We start from the raw sequence: 17,302 nt of genomic DNA on the forward strand, positions 1-17,302 counted from the left end.
GTTTTGTTGCTTCAGTGGTATTGGAGCCATGTCGCACAATATAATCATGCGAGTCTTTGAACGTTGTTGACTGCACAATATGCCATTACGTTTACGTCCTGAGTGCGTTGAGCGGTTTAGTAAAATTCAAGAAGAATTTCAGCGTTTAGAAAATTCATTTGCAGAAGTTGAAGCATGTCGAAAGGAAATTGATAATAAGGAAGATAATAGCGACATTGAAGAAACAAAACAAGGTGAAGCAGGAGAAGAAGATTTTGATCAGATTGATGATAATGAAAATGAAGATGTAATAGATAATAATGTCAATCAAGATGAGGATCTAGATGAAGCTGACCTTAATGTCAAAGAGAATGAAGTTATTGAAAACACAGCACTCGAAGATGTAGAATCTATAAAAGAGGAAGTAAAACAATATACAATGAATGAACAAAATGAGACTCCAGAGACTAATCAAATGAAAAACAACCTAACAATTTATAGAGAATGCAGAGAAGGATTTAATGATGATGAAACACCCAAGAACAGATATTCTGAAATCAACCATGTAAGTTATAGAAATGAAAAACTGAAATATAGAAAATATCAAGTCTGCCACAAGACATGTAAACTTGAAATACCAATCCCCATTAAAAATAGTGGAATAAGCAGTCAGCAAGGTAGATGCAGAGATGGAATATCAATGCATAGAGGTACTGATAACTGGCAGTCAAAGGGATCCTCTTGTGACAATGAAAGTGTTATCAATGATTGCTGCAATCTTAATAGAGAGCAGTGGCTTGAGTTCATAGAGCTTGCAGGAACCCAAACAGAGGTGCATGTAGTTGTGCTTGACTTGCCTACTAAATTATGCATAAGCAGGGCAGTAAAACGTACTTAACACGAGGGAGGCTTGCAAGGAGTTAGAGCTGCAATTACTATCAATCAGATGGTACAAGCCAAAAAACCACCTACCTTGAGTCAGGGATTCTCCTGCATCATGTTTTGTCAAACAGAATCTGATGTGGAGAAGGCCATATCTGTGTACAAAGAGCTGGGTCTAGATGATGTTCTTCCATCTGTGGTATGTATGGAGACAAACCTGAAGGTGGTATGCTGCATTACTTTAAGAAAGAGATTCACAAAATTGTAACTCTAGCAGTAAAAACATTGAGTTGTTAAATAGGCACCATACCAGTCACAGGAATTCTGAGAAATTGGACACGCACGATATGAAGCAAGTTATTCCATGCAATAAAACTTCAGATAGGAAGGAAACTGAAAGCAATGTTGTGCACAGGTATGATTGCAGTGTCAGTGGGACATCTTCAAATGACTGTGTCCAAAGCAGTGAAACAGGAATCGGCGATTTTCCCGATTAATCGCGATTCTCAGTCGGATCGGCCACCAAACGAGCAGTTTCGAATCTTCCCGAGTCAAATCGCGTTGACCGCGTTTGACTCGTGGTCAACGCGATTTTGACTCGCGCGTCGCGTTTTTTTCCCGAGTCCCGCCAAAAATTTTATCGGGTTCCGGTTTCTGTTTGCGTGATTTATGGTGTTATCGGGTTCCGGTTTCTGTTTGTGTGATTTATGGCTGCCGGCGTCCATTCTCCCGCGTCCAGACTCCATACTCCCGCGTCCAGAAAGTTCAGAAAGTTGCTGTTGCAGTTGAACCGTCCAGAAAGTTGCTGTTGCAGTTGAACTTGAACCCGCACAGTCGAGTCGTCGACAGTCGACACCCCGCCGCAGGCGCAGAGCCTCGAAGTCTCAAATAGTCTACTCCCTCGCCTCCAACTCTACAGGTATCCAAATTTACAGTTTTGTTCAACAAGCTGAAAATTAACATATTGCATCATCCATTGTTCAAAAGAAAGAGCCATATCACGATTATGAACAATGTTCACTGGACATATCCGCATATATACTTAAATTTCACCAATAGAGAATCATTTCCTCGTGATGATCTTAGCAGCCAGCTCTCTCATCACTGTGTATGACGTAGTGTGTTGAATGGGCGAGTATCAGATTGGAATCCAACATGCAAAGGCTTAGTCGAGAGCTTTCACGGTGGCCCTATGTAAATTTTATTCAAAAATTTATATATGTATTCATTAATAACCCAGATCAGTTCTGATTTTGAGATGGACAGTTTAGATTCACCGTGGAGTTGGTTAAAAATTTCTAAGTTTTATTGAGTTTGTTGAAGAAGGTTTCTGTTTTGTAGGCTCGAAATTTTAGATTAACCGAGAAAATATGTTCAATACATATGCTTGGATGACACCCCATTTAGCCCATGATCTACCAGTCTGGAAACCAGAACAGAGGCAATAATTGGGGTTCAATTCTGAATACATCAAAATAAGCTTGTTGTGCTTGATGTAGCAGGTTTTTTCATTACAAAAGATTGGCATCAAAGCCATGAAAACTATGTGATGGAGTATGGAGGCTTTATAATGGGCGTAGGGAGGCTTTGCACTTGGGCAAAGGCCGACCTACTAAACACTAAAGCAGGGGCTCCTAAACATGTTTTATGGGGTCGGCCTGAGGGCTTGACACCCCTTCACCAAATGGATAGCCAGTGTATATATAGATGGCGCAGAGGCTTCATTTGGCCATCAAGCATTCACTCTACATCTCCTCTACAACTTGGGAGCAGGGGTAAAAGAAGGCGCAGTTTTGGACTGCGCATAGCTCATGCGCTGAGGTAAAAGGTGCGCAGTTTTACCGGAACCTGACGGGGGTTGTACGGAGGTCGATTCTAAGGCAGTTTGGTGCAGAACCGAGTTGGAGGAGTTCTGGTGGCTCGGGTGAGCACGCTCCTACCAAGTGAGGTTGGCATATGGTTGTAAAGGCTGTCTTGCCGTGATTGTACACATTTCTAAGTGTTGGCCTTGGACTTTGCCTGGCACACTTGTATGATGTATTATTGAAGACTTTCATAATATATTATTATCGGGCAGACTTATTCGGGAGTTGCCCCTCCCTTTATACTTGTGTGCAATTGTGTTTATCTTGGTTAATTGCATAATGGTTAATGAATGAGTATGGGCTTCATTAAGTATAAAGGTTAATGCTTTTACTTGGTTGAGAAAAACAAACTAAGTATGTTTATGTGAAAGGCGTAGTCCATGTGCATGAGTATTGTTAAAAAGAAAGTGTACGGTGGTGCCACACCTCGCCGGACACGGTTGGAAGACTACCGTAGGCCTGGGGGCGTGACAGGTGATGTAAGGCCCTCGAGACCTGGGCAGGCGCGCGGTGGGCGAACATCTCTTCACACGGCGGTTGGACGTGGGCACGACCTGGGCGGGCGCCCTTGCACGATGGGCGGGCGGCCCGACGAGTTGATGTGCGATGGGCACGACGAGCCGAGGCGCAGGTGCGGTCACCCGGCGAGCCGACGAGCCGGCGGTTAGGCACGGCGAACCGAGGTGCGGTCACCCGAGCTGGCGAACAGGCACGACGAGTTGAGGTTCGGGTGCGGTCACCCGACGAGCTGCGGACAGGGCGGCGAGTTGGTATGCGGGTGCGGCCACCCGACGAGCCGGTGCGGTGGATAAACGGGCGACCCGTGGGCGACCCGCGCACGATGGGCGGGCGACCCGTGGGCGACCCGCGCCCGATGGGCGGACGACCCGAGCGACGGACAGTGCGATGGACAGCACGGTTGTGTGGAGCGCGGGTATGGTTCGACAGCAGGCGGGCGCGATTCAACATAGGCGGGCGCGGTTCAACGGCAGCGAAGGCGCAAGTGCGAAGGAAGGGCGACCCGGGCACGATGGGCGGGCGCCCCTTCACACGACGGGCGGCAGCAATGCGACGAACGACAGCGACCGGGCAGAGTGCGACGAAAGGGCGAGCTGTAATGCGACGTTCCAAAGTCGCATATGTAACTTAAGGAAAATATGCGATGGAGTGTGGAAGCTTTATATTGGGCGTAGGGAGGCCTTGCACTTGGGCAAAGGCCGACCTACCAAATAATAAAGCAAGGGCTCCTAACATGTTTTAGGGGGTCGGCTTGAGAGCTTGACACCCCTTCACCAAATGGATAGCCAGCGTATATATAGATGGCGCAGAGGCTTCATTTGGCCATCAAGCAATTCGCTCTACATGTCTTCTACGACTTGGGAGTAGGGGTAAAAGAAGGCGCAGTTTTGGATTGCGCATAGCTCATGCGTTGAGGTAAAAGGTGCGCAGTTTTACTGGAGCCTGACGTGGGTTGTACGAAGGTCGATTCTAAGACAGTTTGGTGCAGAACCGAGTTGGAGGAGTTCTGGTGGCTCGGGTGAGCACGCTCCTACCAAGTGAGGTTGGCATATGATTGTAAAGGCTGTCTTGCCTTGTTGTAAATATTTCTAAGTGTTGGCCTTGGATTTTGCCAGGCACACTTGTATGATGTACCCGGCGCCTGTCACGCCCCCAAGCCTTTGGAAGACTACCGTGGGCTTGGGGGCTTGACGGTTGGAAGTACCTGACGCCTGTCACGCCCCCAAGCCTACGGTAGTCTTCCAACCGTGTCCGGCGAGGTGCGGCACCACCGTACACTTTCTTTTTAACAATACTCGTGCACATGGACTACGCCTTTCCACATTAACATACTTAGTTTGTTTTTCTCAACCAAGTAAAATGCATTAACCTTTATACTTAATGAAGCCCATACACATTCATTAACCAATATGCAATTAAACCGAGAACATAACAATTGCACACAAGTATAAAGGGAGGGGCAACTCCCGAACAAGTCTGCCCGATAACAATATATTATGATAATCTTCAATATTACATCAACAAGTGTGCTTGGCAAAATCCAAGCCAACACTTAGCAATATTTACAACAAGGCATAAGACAGCCTTCTACATACACATTTGTGCACCTTTGTCCAAGAGCGGGTACCCACACGGGTCACCAAGACGCTCATACAATCCTACACAAATACCGTGTACAGAACCTCCTCAACCGTGATAAACCTTCACATAACCCAATCCACAACATGCGAGACCTTCTTATCTTTCATGCGCATGAGGAATGCGCATATCCTCAAGACCTTCGCACTTTTCCTTGTCCTTATGCGAAGACACTCCAAGCGAAGTTCGATGGAGAAATGAAGCTCCATCCTCCATCAATATATACGCTCTTCTCCATGTGTTTTAAGGGGGGTGCACCACTCATGGCCGACCCCACCATTTCACATACATGCCCACGTATATTTTATTATTATATTTTAATTAACCACACATATTTATATATGTGTACAAGCCTCCATATAATATATGTTTCTGCGTTCATTTGGAGAGGGGTGTCCAGCCTTAAGGCCGACCCCCATATCCTTCGCTCAACGCCCATAACCACATATTAACACGTCGGCTTCGCTCATAGGTAAGTCCTCAACGCGTGGGTATAACCTTCTTTCACACTTAGCTTATTTTTGTGTCGCATTGTGCCAACCTTTCGTCGCACCGCAACCGCTGTTTCGTCGTATCATAACCGCTGTCCGCCCGCCGTGCAGAACCGTGCCCGCCCGCGCTTGCCGGGGCGCCCGCCCGCCTGTCGTGCAGAACCGCGCCCGCCCGGGTCGTCCACCGCCCGTCGTGCAGAACCGCGCCCGCCAGCTCGTCGCCCCGGCGGGTGACTCGCCCGTGCCCGCTCGTGTATGTCAGCTCGCCGGGTGACCGCACCCGCTCGTCGGGTGACCGCACCCGCTCGTCGGGTGACCGCGCCCGCGCCCGCCTGTGTATGTCAGCTCGCCGGGTGACCGCACTTGCTCGTCGGGTGACCGCGCCTGCGTCCGTTCGCCGGGTGACCACGCCCGCTCGTCGTGCACGGGGTGCCCGCTCATCGTGCAAGGGCGTCCGCCCGGCGTGCGTGCCTACCCGGGTCGTGCCCACCGCTCGTCCGTCGTGTAAAGAGGTGCTCGCCCGTCGTGTGAAGGGGCGCCCGCCCGTCGCGTGCCTGCCCGAGTCACGAGGGCCTTACATCCTCCTCCACCTGAAATCGTTGTCGTCCTCGACAACACACCATCCTGGTAGCTCTCCACCAAGATCGTCATCAACCATGATGTAGACCCCTCCATATAAGGCAAACATCACTGCAACATATATAAGGCTCCGTCTCCATCAGGTTATCCTCTCCATGTGCAAACTGCCCATGCATATCAACAAGTGCTACACATCCCGATCATGTGTCAACACTCATCTCCACGATCCCATGCTCAGGTCCATGGAAACCCCATCCACCTCATCTGCAACATGCTGTCCATGATGTTTGGTGTCAATGTGCTACAAGTGATCAACCACATTTATCCCAACATCATCATGTGTGTAAAATAGTTGAGTCTCGGCTCAACTCATGTCCAAGTGTTGCCACCAAGGCATCATCATCATCATCGTGACCCCATCACCTCAAAGTGTCTCATCGATCCTCCACATCAAGTCACTCTTCCAAGCCATGCCCATACATGTACTTTGGAAGTATGCATCCCATACTGCATCAAAGTCTCCTGACCTCAGCTCCTCAATGCATCAGATCTCTAAGTCCACCATGTATGATGTCCCCAAAGTCACAACAATCTCATGTCATCATGAGCTCCATAAACCATCCCCAACCAACACTCTAGCAAGCATACAAGTCTCGGCCAAAAGGTCCCTGCAAGATGCCTCAGCTCTCCATGTAGTAGGAATGCTCCATAGTTGCTCACAACTCCATCCAAGTAATCAACTCTCGATGTGCCCCATTCAGGTCCATGAAGCCCTCTTCATCATCTGCAATGTGCCATCCTCAAGTCTCCAACCTGATGTCCATGACTATGTTGCCCATGTAGTCCAACCAAGTACATCACAACATCGGTCATCCTCATCCAAGCTGCAATCTTCGGTTTAGTGAACTCGGTCACCCAACCATATCATCATCATCACGAGTCCCTTCCATCATAGCTCCTCCACCAAGGTGTCCATCAAGACTATCTCTTGGTCTCGGCCATGAGAAGTCCACCCAATCATCATCATCACGAGTCCCTTCCATCATAGCTCCTCCACCAAAGTGTCCACCAAGACTATCTCTGGGTCTCGGCCATGAGAAGTCCACCCAAGGGTGTGCCCTTCAATCTGTCCATGAGTCATGCCGGGCACTTAGCCATGTGGCTAAAGCATGACCCAATCATCCACAACGATCATCAAGTCCCACCCTTGTCACGGGCCCTTGCACCTTCAACCATAAGGTCACAAGTAGCCCCAACAAGTCCTGCAATAGTTGACAATCCTTGCTTCTCCATACAAGGTTCCATCATAGTCATCCATGGCAAGATCCTCCATAGCATAGGCAAACTGGCTTTGCCTTTCACTGCACACGGTCCATCTACCAAATGCCCAAATGAAACACAAGTACCAATACTTACTTCATCATCATGAGGCTCCTCCATGTGAGTGACCTCATCCATACATGTTGACAAACTGCACGATCCTGGTCCAACTTGATCAGCCTCAAGTTCATCCTCCGTCGTAGTCAAGCCTGCAACATCTTCATCACAGAAGGGGACAACAATAACCTTGTTGCCCTTCAAGAAATCTCGTCCAAGTATCATATCGAAGTCATTCATCTCCATCGTAATGAAGTCCAACTGACCTCTCCATTCTTCTATCTGCACAGGTACATTGTGTACCAAACCTGCCACCTTAGCTCTAGAGTCCACTGCCTTGACCTCCATAGTAGATGTCAGCCCAGCCTCTTTTGCTAACCGTGTAGTCATAAAGTTATGTGTAACTTTCGTGTCTACCAGAGCTTGAATGGTTTTACCATAAACCATCAAGTCTATGTAACCCAAACTGTTCTCCATAACCTTTGTCACGAGCAACCCTGCTCAAACCGAGTTTTGAAACCTTCACGAGCAAACCCTGCTCACCAGCTCTAGACCGAGCTCTGATATGCTTCAACACCTGAACCTTGTTCAAGTCTCTACGAGCAACCCTGCTCTGATACCACCTGTCACGCCCCCAAGCCTACGGTAGTCTTCCAACCGTGTCCGGCGAGGTGCGGCACCACCGTACACTTTCTTTTTAACAATACTCGTGCACATGGACTACGCCTTTCCACATTAACATACTTAGTTTGTTTTTCTCAACCAAGTAAAATGCATTAACCTTTATACTTAATGAAGCCCATACACATTCATTAACCAATATGCAATTAAACCGAGAACATAACAATTGCACACAAGTATAAAGGGAGGGGCAACTCCCGAACAAGTCTGCCCGATAACAATATATTATGATAATCTTCAATATTACATCAACAAGTGTGCTTGGCAAAATCCAAGCCAACACTTAGCAATATTTACAACAAGGCATAAGACAGCCTTCTACATACACATTTGTGCACCTTTGTCCAAGAGCGGGTACCCACACGGGTCACCAAGACGCTCATACAATCCTACACAAATACCGTGTACAGAACCTCCTCAACCGTGATAAACCTTCACATAACCCAATCCACAACATGCGAGATCTTCTCATCTTTCATGCGCATATCCTCAAGACCTTCGCACTTTTCCTTGTCCTTATGCGAAGACACTCCAAGCGAAGTTCGATGGAGAAATGAAGCTCCATCCTCCATCAATATATACGCTCTTCTCATGTGTTTTAAGGGGGGTGCACCACTCATGGCCGACCCCACCATTACACATATAAGCCCACGTATATTTTATTATTATATTTTAATTAACCACACATATTTATATATGTGTACAAGCCTCCATATAATATATGTTTCTGCGTTCATTTGGAGAGGGGTGTCCAGCCTTAAGGCCGACCCCCATATCCTTCGCTCAACGCCCATAACCACATATTAACACGTCGGCTTCGCTCATATGTAAGTCCTCAACGCGTGGGTATAACCTTCTTTCACCCTTCGCATTATTTCACACTTAGCTTATTTTTGTGTCGCATTGTGCCAACCTTTCGTCGCACCGCAACCGCTGTTTCGTCGCATCATAACCGTTGTCCGCCCGCCGTGCAGAACCGCGCCCGCCCGCGCTCGCCGGGGCGCTCGCCCGCCCGTCGTGCAGAACCGCGCCCGCCCGGGTCGTCCACCGCCCGTCGTGCAGAACCGCGCCCGCCAACTCGTCGCCCCGTCGGGTGACTCGCCCGTGCCCGCTCGTGTATGTCAGCTCGCCGGGTGACCGCACCCGCTCGTCGGGTGACCGCGCCCGCGCCCGCCTGTGTATGTCAGCTCGCCGGGTGACCGCACCCGCTCGTCGGGTGACCGCGCCCGCGTCCGCTCGCCGGGTGACCACGCCCGCTCGTCGTGCACGGGGCGCCCGCTCATCGTGCAAGGGCGCCCGCCCGCCGTGCGTGCCTACCCGGGTCGTGCCCACCGCTTGTCCGTCGTGTAAAGAGGTGCTCGCCCGTCGTGTGAAGGGGCGCCCGCCCGTCGCGTGCCTGCCCGAGTCACGAGGGCCTTACATCCTTAGAGAAGAAAACATATTAACTAGATAGCATGTAAACCAAAAAGATAACTGCTGGTTGCATCAGAGTCATAACCTTCACGTGATTCAAATCAGGTGTGCATTGCTTTACATAATACTTCTACCCACTCTATATATAAATCAGATTTTCACCTTGAATATTTTGATCCTTCACAATGCATGATAAATCCTTGGTTAAGAGGGATCTATCCTTCAGCAGAAGGCCTTATAATGCTTGTGGATGATTAAATCATTGTTGCTGTTACACACGAAGGTTGTTGCTGTAACTCTATAATGCCCAGGTTGGGACGAGATGTTTGTTATTTTGGTTAACACTCTTGCCAGCTGTCTATTATACAGTGTACACATACAGCTGAGATTTGCACCTTGAATCTTTTGATCCTTCTCGAATCTCAACACAGATTTTGTAACAAAGATTATCTTTATCAGCCCTTGTTTCCATTTTCGTTTCAAGCAATGCCATGAAATTCAGACATAGTGTTGATAGCATATTTTTAAATTTCTAGCATATTTTAAATTTTTGGATAATTTTTAAATTTGATTTTTTGTTGTCTTTCACAGGAGCCACAAATTAAATAGAAGCCAGACTCCAAATCTTAACAGAAGCCACAAATTAAACACAAGTTCAAAGCAACAACAATGCCGAGAGAGCGGGACTTTGCTTGGGCTTATTGTGACAAGATTCCCGGAAAATCCTTGCTCCTTTGTAAATTTTGCAAAAAGGAATGCAGTGGAGGCATTTATAGATTCAAGTTCCACCTTGCAAAAATACCTGGCCATGATATAGGTCTTTGCGGCAAAGTTGACGAGAATGTCCAATACCAAGCAGCCTTGGCCCTTGATATGTTAGAGCAGCGTAATGCCAAGAAAGCAAAGCAAAATGCTGAAATAGGAAATGTTGGAGTTAATACTTTTTCTGCCACTAGCCCCATGTCACCTCAATCTGTTGAATCCTCAATGCCGTTCCCAAGTTTTCCACACATGCCTCCAAGGCCAAGTCAAACTCAAAGCCATGCCAGTCCTTCAACAGCAACTCCTTCCTTCAACAGTGGAGGTGGAAACATAAACACCTTTTTTGCTCCCCGCACAAAACCCGGTTCCCAACCTACCTTGGATGGCACTGGTTGGAAAAAAAATATCCATAGTCAAGCAAGGAAGGCCATTGCTAACTTTTGGTACTATTCTGACATACCTTTCCACTGTGCCAGAAGTCCTTATTGGCAAGCTATGATTGATGCAATTGCTGCTGCAGGTCCAGGGTTCAAAGCCCCTACATCAGAGAGCCTTAGGACAGATATGTTGTTAGAGAGTGTTGAAGATGTCATGCTTGTGCTAGCTGAGTTTCGTTCATCATGGGTAGAAACAGGGTGCACCATCATGAGTGATGGATGGACAGATCAGAGGAATAGAACTTTAATAAATTTCCTTGTATCTTGTCCCGCAGGCACAATGTTTCTCAAGTCAGTGGATGCTTCAGATAAGGTTAAGACTGCCCAACTTATCTGTGAAATGATGGAGGAAGTCGTTCAAGAAGTGGGAGAAGAAAATGTTGTACAAATTGTCACCGATAATGCAGCGAATTATATGGCTGCTGGTAGACTTTTTGAGATGAGGCACCCCACTATTTTTTGGACCTCTTGTGCTGCCCATTGCATAGATTTAATGCTTGAGGACATTGGTAAGCTTCATTGGATACATGAGGTTGTGGAGAAGGCAAAATCCATAACCAAATACCTATACAACCACACTATTGTCCTAAACACTATGAGAATATACACTGAAGGTAAAGAAATTGTTCGACCTGCAGTGACTAGATTTGCAACAAATTTCATATCTTTGCAATCTGTGGTTGAGCAAAAGATAAATCTGAAGAGGATGTTCTTGGGACCTGAGTGGATGGGATCTAAACATTCCAAGACCCCTCAAGGCATCGAAATTGCTGCACTTGTGTTTAATGATGGCTTCTGGAAAGATGCTGAAGAGATTATTGCTGTGACGGAGTCCCTTGTTAGAGTTCTCAGGTACTTTTAGTCTTTTAACTTTTTCATTTTTTAAATTTCATTTCAAGCTTCTTTTTATTTACAATGTTTCATATTTCTTTAAATTTGAATGCTTGAACTTTCAGGATGGTTGATGGTGACAAACCCGCTATGGGTTACATTTATGAGGCGATGGATCTCGCAAAGGAGGCCATCAAAAGAAGATATGGGGATGATGAGACAAAGTATATGCCTCTTTGGGACATTATAGATGCACGTTGGGATAGGCAATTGCATTCCCCCTTACATGCTGCTGGGTACTTCTTAAACCCACAATATTTTTATGATAAGAGCAAATTTAATGAGGATGGGGAGGTTGGCAGAGGACTTATGACATGCTTGGAAAGGTGCTTCCCTGATCTAGAACAACAAAGTCGTGTCTTTTCCCAACTACAAGATTATAGGGCACCATCTAAATTGTTTGCCTATACCAGTGCTATAAGACAAAGGTCAAAGATGTTGCCAGGTACCCAGCTTGAAGGCTTCATCAATTCATTAAATTTGTTTAAACTTTATTTTGTATGTTAAATGTTTTGTTAAATTTTCTTTTCTTTTTAAGTTTTTACTATTTACTAATTTGGTACTTCTAGTCTTCTACTCACAAACCCTTACCACTTGCTAGGTCTTTGGTGGCAAAACTTTGGTAGTGATACGCCAGATTTGAAGAGATTTGCCATTCGAATCTTAAACCAAGCATGCAGTGCTTCAGGTTGTGAACGCAACTGGAGCATGTTTGAGAAAATACATTCTAAGAAGCGCAACCGATTGACACAAAAGCGCTTGAATGACCTTGTATTTGTCCATTACAATCTACGACTTCGCAACAAACAAATACAAGGTGAGATTCGAGAGCTTGAATTTGAAGGTTTCATAATCTAGTTCGTACTTTAAAAGTTTAAAGTTCAAACTTCAAAGTGAAATTTTAATTCACATTTCAATGTCTCATGATAATGACAGGTATTGATCATTCACCAATCGACCTTGAAGAGTTAGATTTGCAAGCTACAAATGCGGCAGAATGGGTTCAATTAGATGAGCCTCCTCTTTTCAGCCTTCATGACTTGGAGAACTTTGAGAGTCAAGCAAGCGAAGGAGTGGGAGGAATCGCTTCTAGTTCTCACTCTTAAGAGTCTTAGACTCTTAGTTGCTGATTTTTTTCTGATTAGTATGCAGTTTTTAACTTTTTTGTAAACTTTTAGAAGCATATGCTTCTAAGGACTCAAGACTCAGTGCTTTGGATCATGTGTGGACTCATAACATATATGAGATACTTATTTATTCATGATATTTTGGACATCTATTGATATTATGCATTGTTTGGACATACCTTTACCCAATATTAATGAAAAATGGTTTTTTTAATTCAATATATGTGTATATTTTTATTTAATGAATTTGCCGATTTTTTCCCGATTTTTTCCCGATCCGATTAAAACTCTTCGCTCTTTTGCCTCGCCGATTTATTGCCAATTCCGAGTCTGGTAACATTGGTCCAAAGTTCAAACCCTTGCCTTTCCATCTATTTCAACATCTGATTTTCATTTTGATTTTGAAAAAACAGCTAATATAATTATAGGGAAAGTTTCAGAGTTTTTGGAGATGCACAAAACTTAAGATTTCAAACTTATTATGGTAGACTTGGTTCATGACTCTGATATGCTTTCAAGGGTTCGTGCCAAGGCAGTTGAAAAGAGATTGGATTCTAAAAAGTTTCTTACATTTGTGGGTGACATCACGAAGCTATATTCAAAAGGGGGCCTAAAGTGTAACATAATTGCGAATGCTGCTAACTGGCACTTGAAAGCAGGGGGTTGTGGTGTCAATTCAGCCATATTCAAGGCTGCAGGCCCTGATTTTGAGGTTGTTACAAAAGAACATGCTAAAACTCTCAGTGTTGGGAGTGCTCTTGTTGTTTCCCTTCCTCAAAGCTCTCAGTTATATGAAAAAGAAGGGGTCACCCACGTGATACATGTTGTTGGTCCAAACATGGATCCAAAAAGACCAAATTATCTTGCAAGAGACTATGTAAAAGGTTGCAAAGTTCTATATGACACCCATTCATCTCTTTTTGGTGATAAAGATGAGCCTGCTAGCCCGGACACTATTGAAAAAACTGAAAAGAGTGATTTGGAACCTAATTATGAATGTATCAAGAACGATTTTACAGTGTGCGACGATGTTCTCGGTGAAGGACATCATGGAGTTGTGAAGAAGTGTGTCTGCAATAAAACAAGACGAAAATATGCTTGCAAAGCTATACGCAACAAGGAAGCTATACAACGCGAGATATCATTTATACGACGACTATCAGGCCATCTACAAATCATCCAATTCGTATCTGTATACGAAGATGAACAATTTATTTACATGATTATGGAGCTCTGTAATCGCGGAGATTTGCATAGTGTGATCGACCAAAAGGGCTCCCGTTGTGAGAGAGAAGCCATCAAAATAATCAAATCTCTGGTAGAGGCTCTCGACTACATACACGCCAACCATATTGTCCATGGAGACGTAAAATTTGAAAATATATTGGCCTTGGGATCAATGTTTTAAAATCCGGAATTGGTGACCGGACCGGTCCACCTAATGAATCAGGTTTCAAACCGGAACCAGGACTGGTCAGGTCTAAACGAATCGGTTTTAGAAAAATACATTAAATAATTAATTTTTAATGAAAAAAACTATTTTTAAGATTTAAAACCATTATTCCAAGTCAATAGAGACAAAATATGCAAAGATTGCTCATTTATATACCATGTAAAAGTGAATATATCAAAATGGCACCGAGTGCAATACATATTATCGACAAAATACATAAGCAATCGGGCTCTAAATGGCCTCTAGAGTGCAAAAACAAAGCTTACAAACTATGGGGCCACTGGCCTACTACAAGTCTACATATATTATAATAGTGATCAACATTATCACTTGAAACTTCTCATGCGTCATCATGATCAAACTCAGTTGGTTGAGTCTCGACTCCCAAACTCTGCGACTGCTTGAATCACAAACTTCTGTATTGGTTCAATGACTTGAGTCTCAAACTTTTGAAGGTATTCTGCCCTATTGAGTCATTTGGTGCTTGAATGGCTTTACGTGGCTTCCTATTGAGTCATTTGGTGCTTGAATGGCTTTACATGGCCTCCTATCCCAGCCAAGTGTTGCTTGAACCTGTTAATACCCTCTCCAATATATTTTTGGCAATATTTGCAGATCATTTTGCCATCAGTCATATCACAATGAGCCCATGTAGTATCCTTGGCTTTTGGAGGCATGATGACTACTACTCAATGTTTTTAAAACCGGAACCGGTGACCGGACCGGTCCACCTAATGAACTGGTTTACCGACCGGAACCGGTCTAACCGGGACTGGTTTGGTCTAAACGAACCGGTTTTAGAAAAATACATTAAATAATTATTTTTAATGAAAAAAACTATTTTTAAGATTTAAAACCATGATTCCAAGCCAATAGAGACAAAATATGCAAAGATTGCTCATTTATATACCATGTAAAGGTGAATATATCAATATGGCACCGAGTGCAATACATATCATCGACAAAATACATAAGCAATCAGGCTCTAAATGGCCTCTAGAGTGCAAAAACAAAGCCTACAAACTATGGGGCTAGTGGCCTACTACAAGACTTCAGTCTAGACTCTACATATATGATAATAGTAAATACTATAATAGTGATCAACATTATCACTTGAAGTTGAAACTTCTCATGAGTCTCAGTCATCATGATCAAACTCAGTTGGTTGAGTCCCGACTCCCAAACTTTGCAGTCACAAACTTCTCTATTGGTTCAGTGACTTGAGTCTCAAACTTCTGAAGGTATTCTGCCATAATATGCCCTATTATTTCATTTGGTGCTCCACATGGCTTTACATGGCCTCCTATCCCAGCCAAGTGTTGCTTGAACCTATTAATACCCCCTCCTTGAATGGATTTTTAGCAATATTTGCAGATCATTTTGCCATCAATCATATCACAATGAGCCCATGCAGTATCTCTGGCTTTTGGAGGCATGATGACTCCCTGGATGGTAGATCATAGAAGTGAGAAGTTTATAACACATAAAAAAAATTAATTCATGGACAACAGTCAAATAAGGAAGTTTCAAGTGCAAATCCTTACCTGGAAATGCAAACTAGCTTCCTTAGCCTCCTCTTGAAGATGGCAACTCCACTGACAGCTACACACTATCTCCAAAATAGCTCCAACTCCAACTCCAAGATGACTACTTCAGCAAAAACTCAACACTCTCCAAGCTCACAAACAAACTCACAAACACTCACAAACACTCCAAATCAGTTGTGTGAGACAAATGAGAGTGAGAGGGGCCTCTTATAGCTTGGAGAGGGTGTTTTTGGAGGGAAAACACCCTTAGTCCCCCCCCAAAACCCAAAAACCACAGTTAGAAATCCGCTTTTTGCAAGTTATGGTGGGCATGCCTAAAACCGGCCGGTTTTCATCGGTTAGGGCCAAAAATTGGAGAAACGGCCTTCCAAACCGGGTTTTTTGGCCAGTTCGGACCGGCCAGCTTGCTAACCGGTCGGTTTGACCGGTAACCGGTTTTTGAAAACGGTTTTAAAAACAGTGCTACTACTTAGCTTAAACTCTTTGCTGTTCCATTACTCCAGCAAAAACTCAACACTCTCCAAACTCCCATTCAAACTCACAAAAACTCCAAATGAGATGTGTGAGGCAAATGAGGGGGTTGAGCTCCTTTTAAAGGCTTGGAGAGGGTCTTTTTGGAGGGAAAGAATCCTTATTTTCCCTCCAAAACACCCTACAAACTTGGAAAACCGCGTTGCATGGGTCCTCCGGCTGATTCCATCCTAAACAGGCTAGTTAGGACCATTTTTCCCCTTTTTGGGCAAAATGAAGGGTCAAACCTAGTTTTTCTGTTGGTTTGATCCGGTGGGCTAGCTAATTGGCTGGTTTGACCGGTTACCGGTTCAAACTGACCGGTTTTTAAAACACTGCTTGGGATTTGAATCTTCGCAATTCATTTCCCTTGTGGAATGTTAAGCTTGCTGGTTTTGATGACCTTGATATTTTCTTTGACATTTCAATAAAAAATAAAAATAAAAATCGTTGCCGCTGTCACAGGTTGTGTCCCCCGTTGACGCTGGGTCAAACATCATGTTCCCCAGGGTCAAATGCTGGATCATATGACGTGTTCCCTGGTGATAAGGTTCGCATGTTTCGATATATATGTGTGTGTGTGTGTGCTATTAATACTCTGTGGTTCGATAGTGTGGTGCAGAGAGCGTGATAACATGGTTGAGCTTTTGTTAAATTAAATTCACATAATTTAATTAATTAAATAAAATTATTTAAATTACTTTAAATAAATAAATTAAAAAAATGGAACAATCCTAATCCCAAGGTGGTACTATCAATGATTACACATGCCGAAATGACGCAGTCAAAGTAAAGATATTATCAATGTTCCACCAAGTCTCCGGGACGGGGAGACGCGGGTGCGGGGAGACGCACAAAGGGGACGTGTGGGAGAACCCTGAAATTTTAGGGAAATTTAGGGGAGACGGGGAGACGTCGAGGTATATATAATATAATTTTTAATTATATATATTATAAATTTATATATATGTATATAATTTTGAAATTTTCATGTTCATATTCATTGTTCAATAATGCTAATTCGTCAAGATTCAATACCATAAGATTCAATAATAAAATTCAATATGAAATTCAAATATTCAAATACAATGTACATTGATCCATATCAATTATCATTCATCAATCATCATTCTATAATTTACATCATTCTA

General features: G+C 44.4%; 2 protein-coding genes and 1 pseudogene across 3 annotated transcripts in view; all 3 read left to right on the forward strand.

Annotated features, from left to right (window-relative positions):
- The window catches only part of LOC149143032 (uncharacterized), a 307,558-nt gene that overhangs the window by 68,422 nt on the left and 221,834 nt on the right, over nucleotides 1–17,302 (forward strand). The gene's annotated exons all lie outside the window — the stretch shown is intronic.
- Nucleotides 80–14,049, forward strand: LOC149143033 (uncharacterized; annotated as a pseudogene).
- Nucleotides 10,013–12,860, forward strand: LOC149143034 (uncharacterized). Its single transcript, XM_089448328.1, has 4 exons — nucleotides 10,013–11,475; nucleotides 11,580–11,959; nucleotides 12,116–12,331; nucleotides 12,451–12,860. The coding sequence occupies exons 1-4, from the start codon at nucleotides 10,094–10,096 to the stop codon at nucleotides 12,618–12,620; spliced, it is 2,148 nt and encodes a 715-aa protein (XP_089304454.1). The 5' UTR covers nucleotides 10,013–10,093; the 3' UTR covers nucleotides 12,621–12,860.

This window comes from Pinus tabuliformis, chromosome X, assembly GCF_031772625.1.
Source record: "Pinus tabuliformis cultivar Carrire ecotype Pingquan chromosome X, CPIR1, whole genome shotgun sequence".
In the NCBI taxonomy this organism is placed as follows: domain Eukaryota; kingdom Viridiplantae; phylum Streptophyta; class Pinopsida; order Pinales; family Pinaceae; genus Pinus; species Pinus tabuliformis.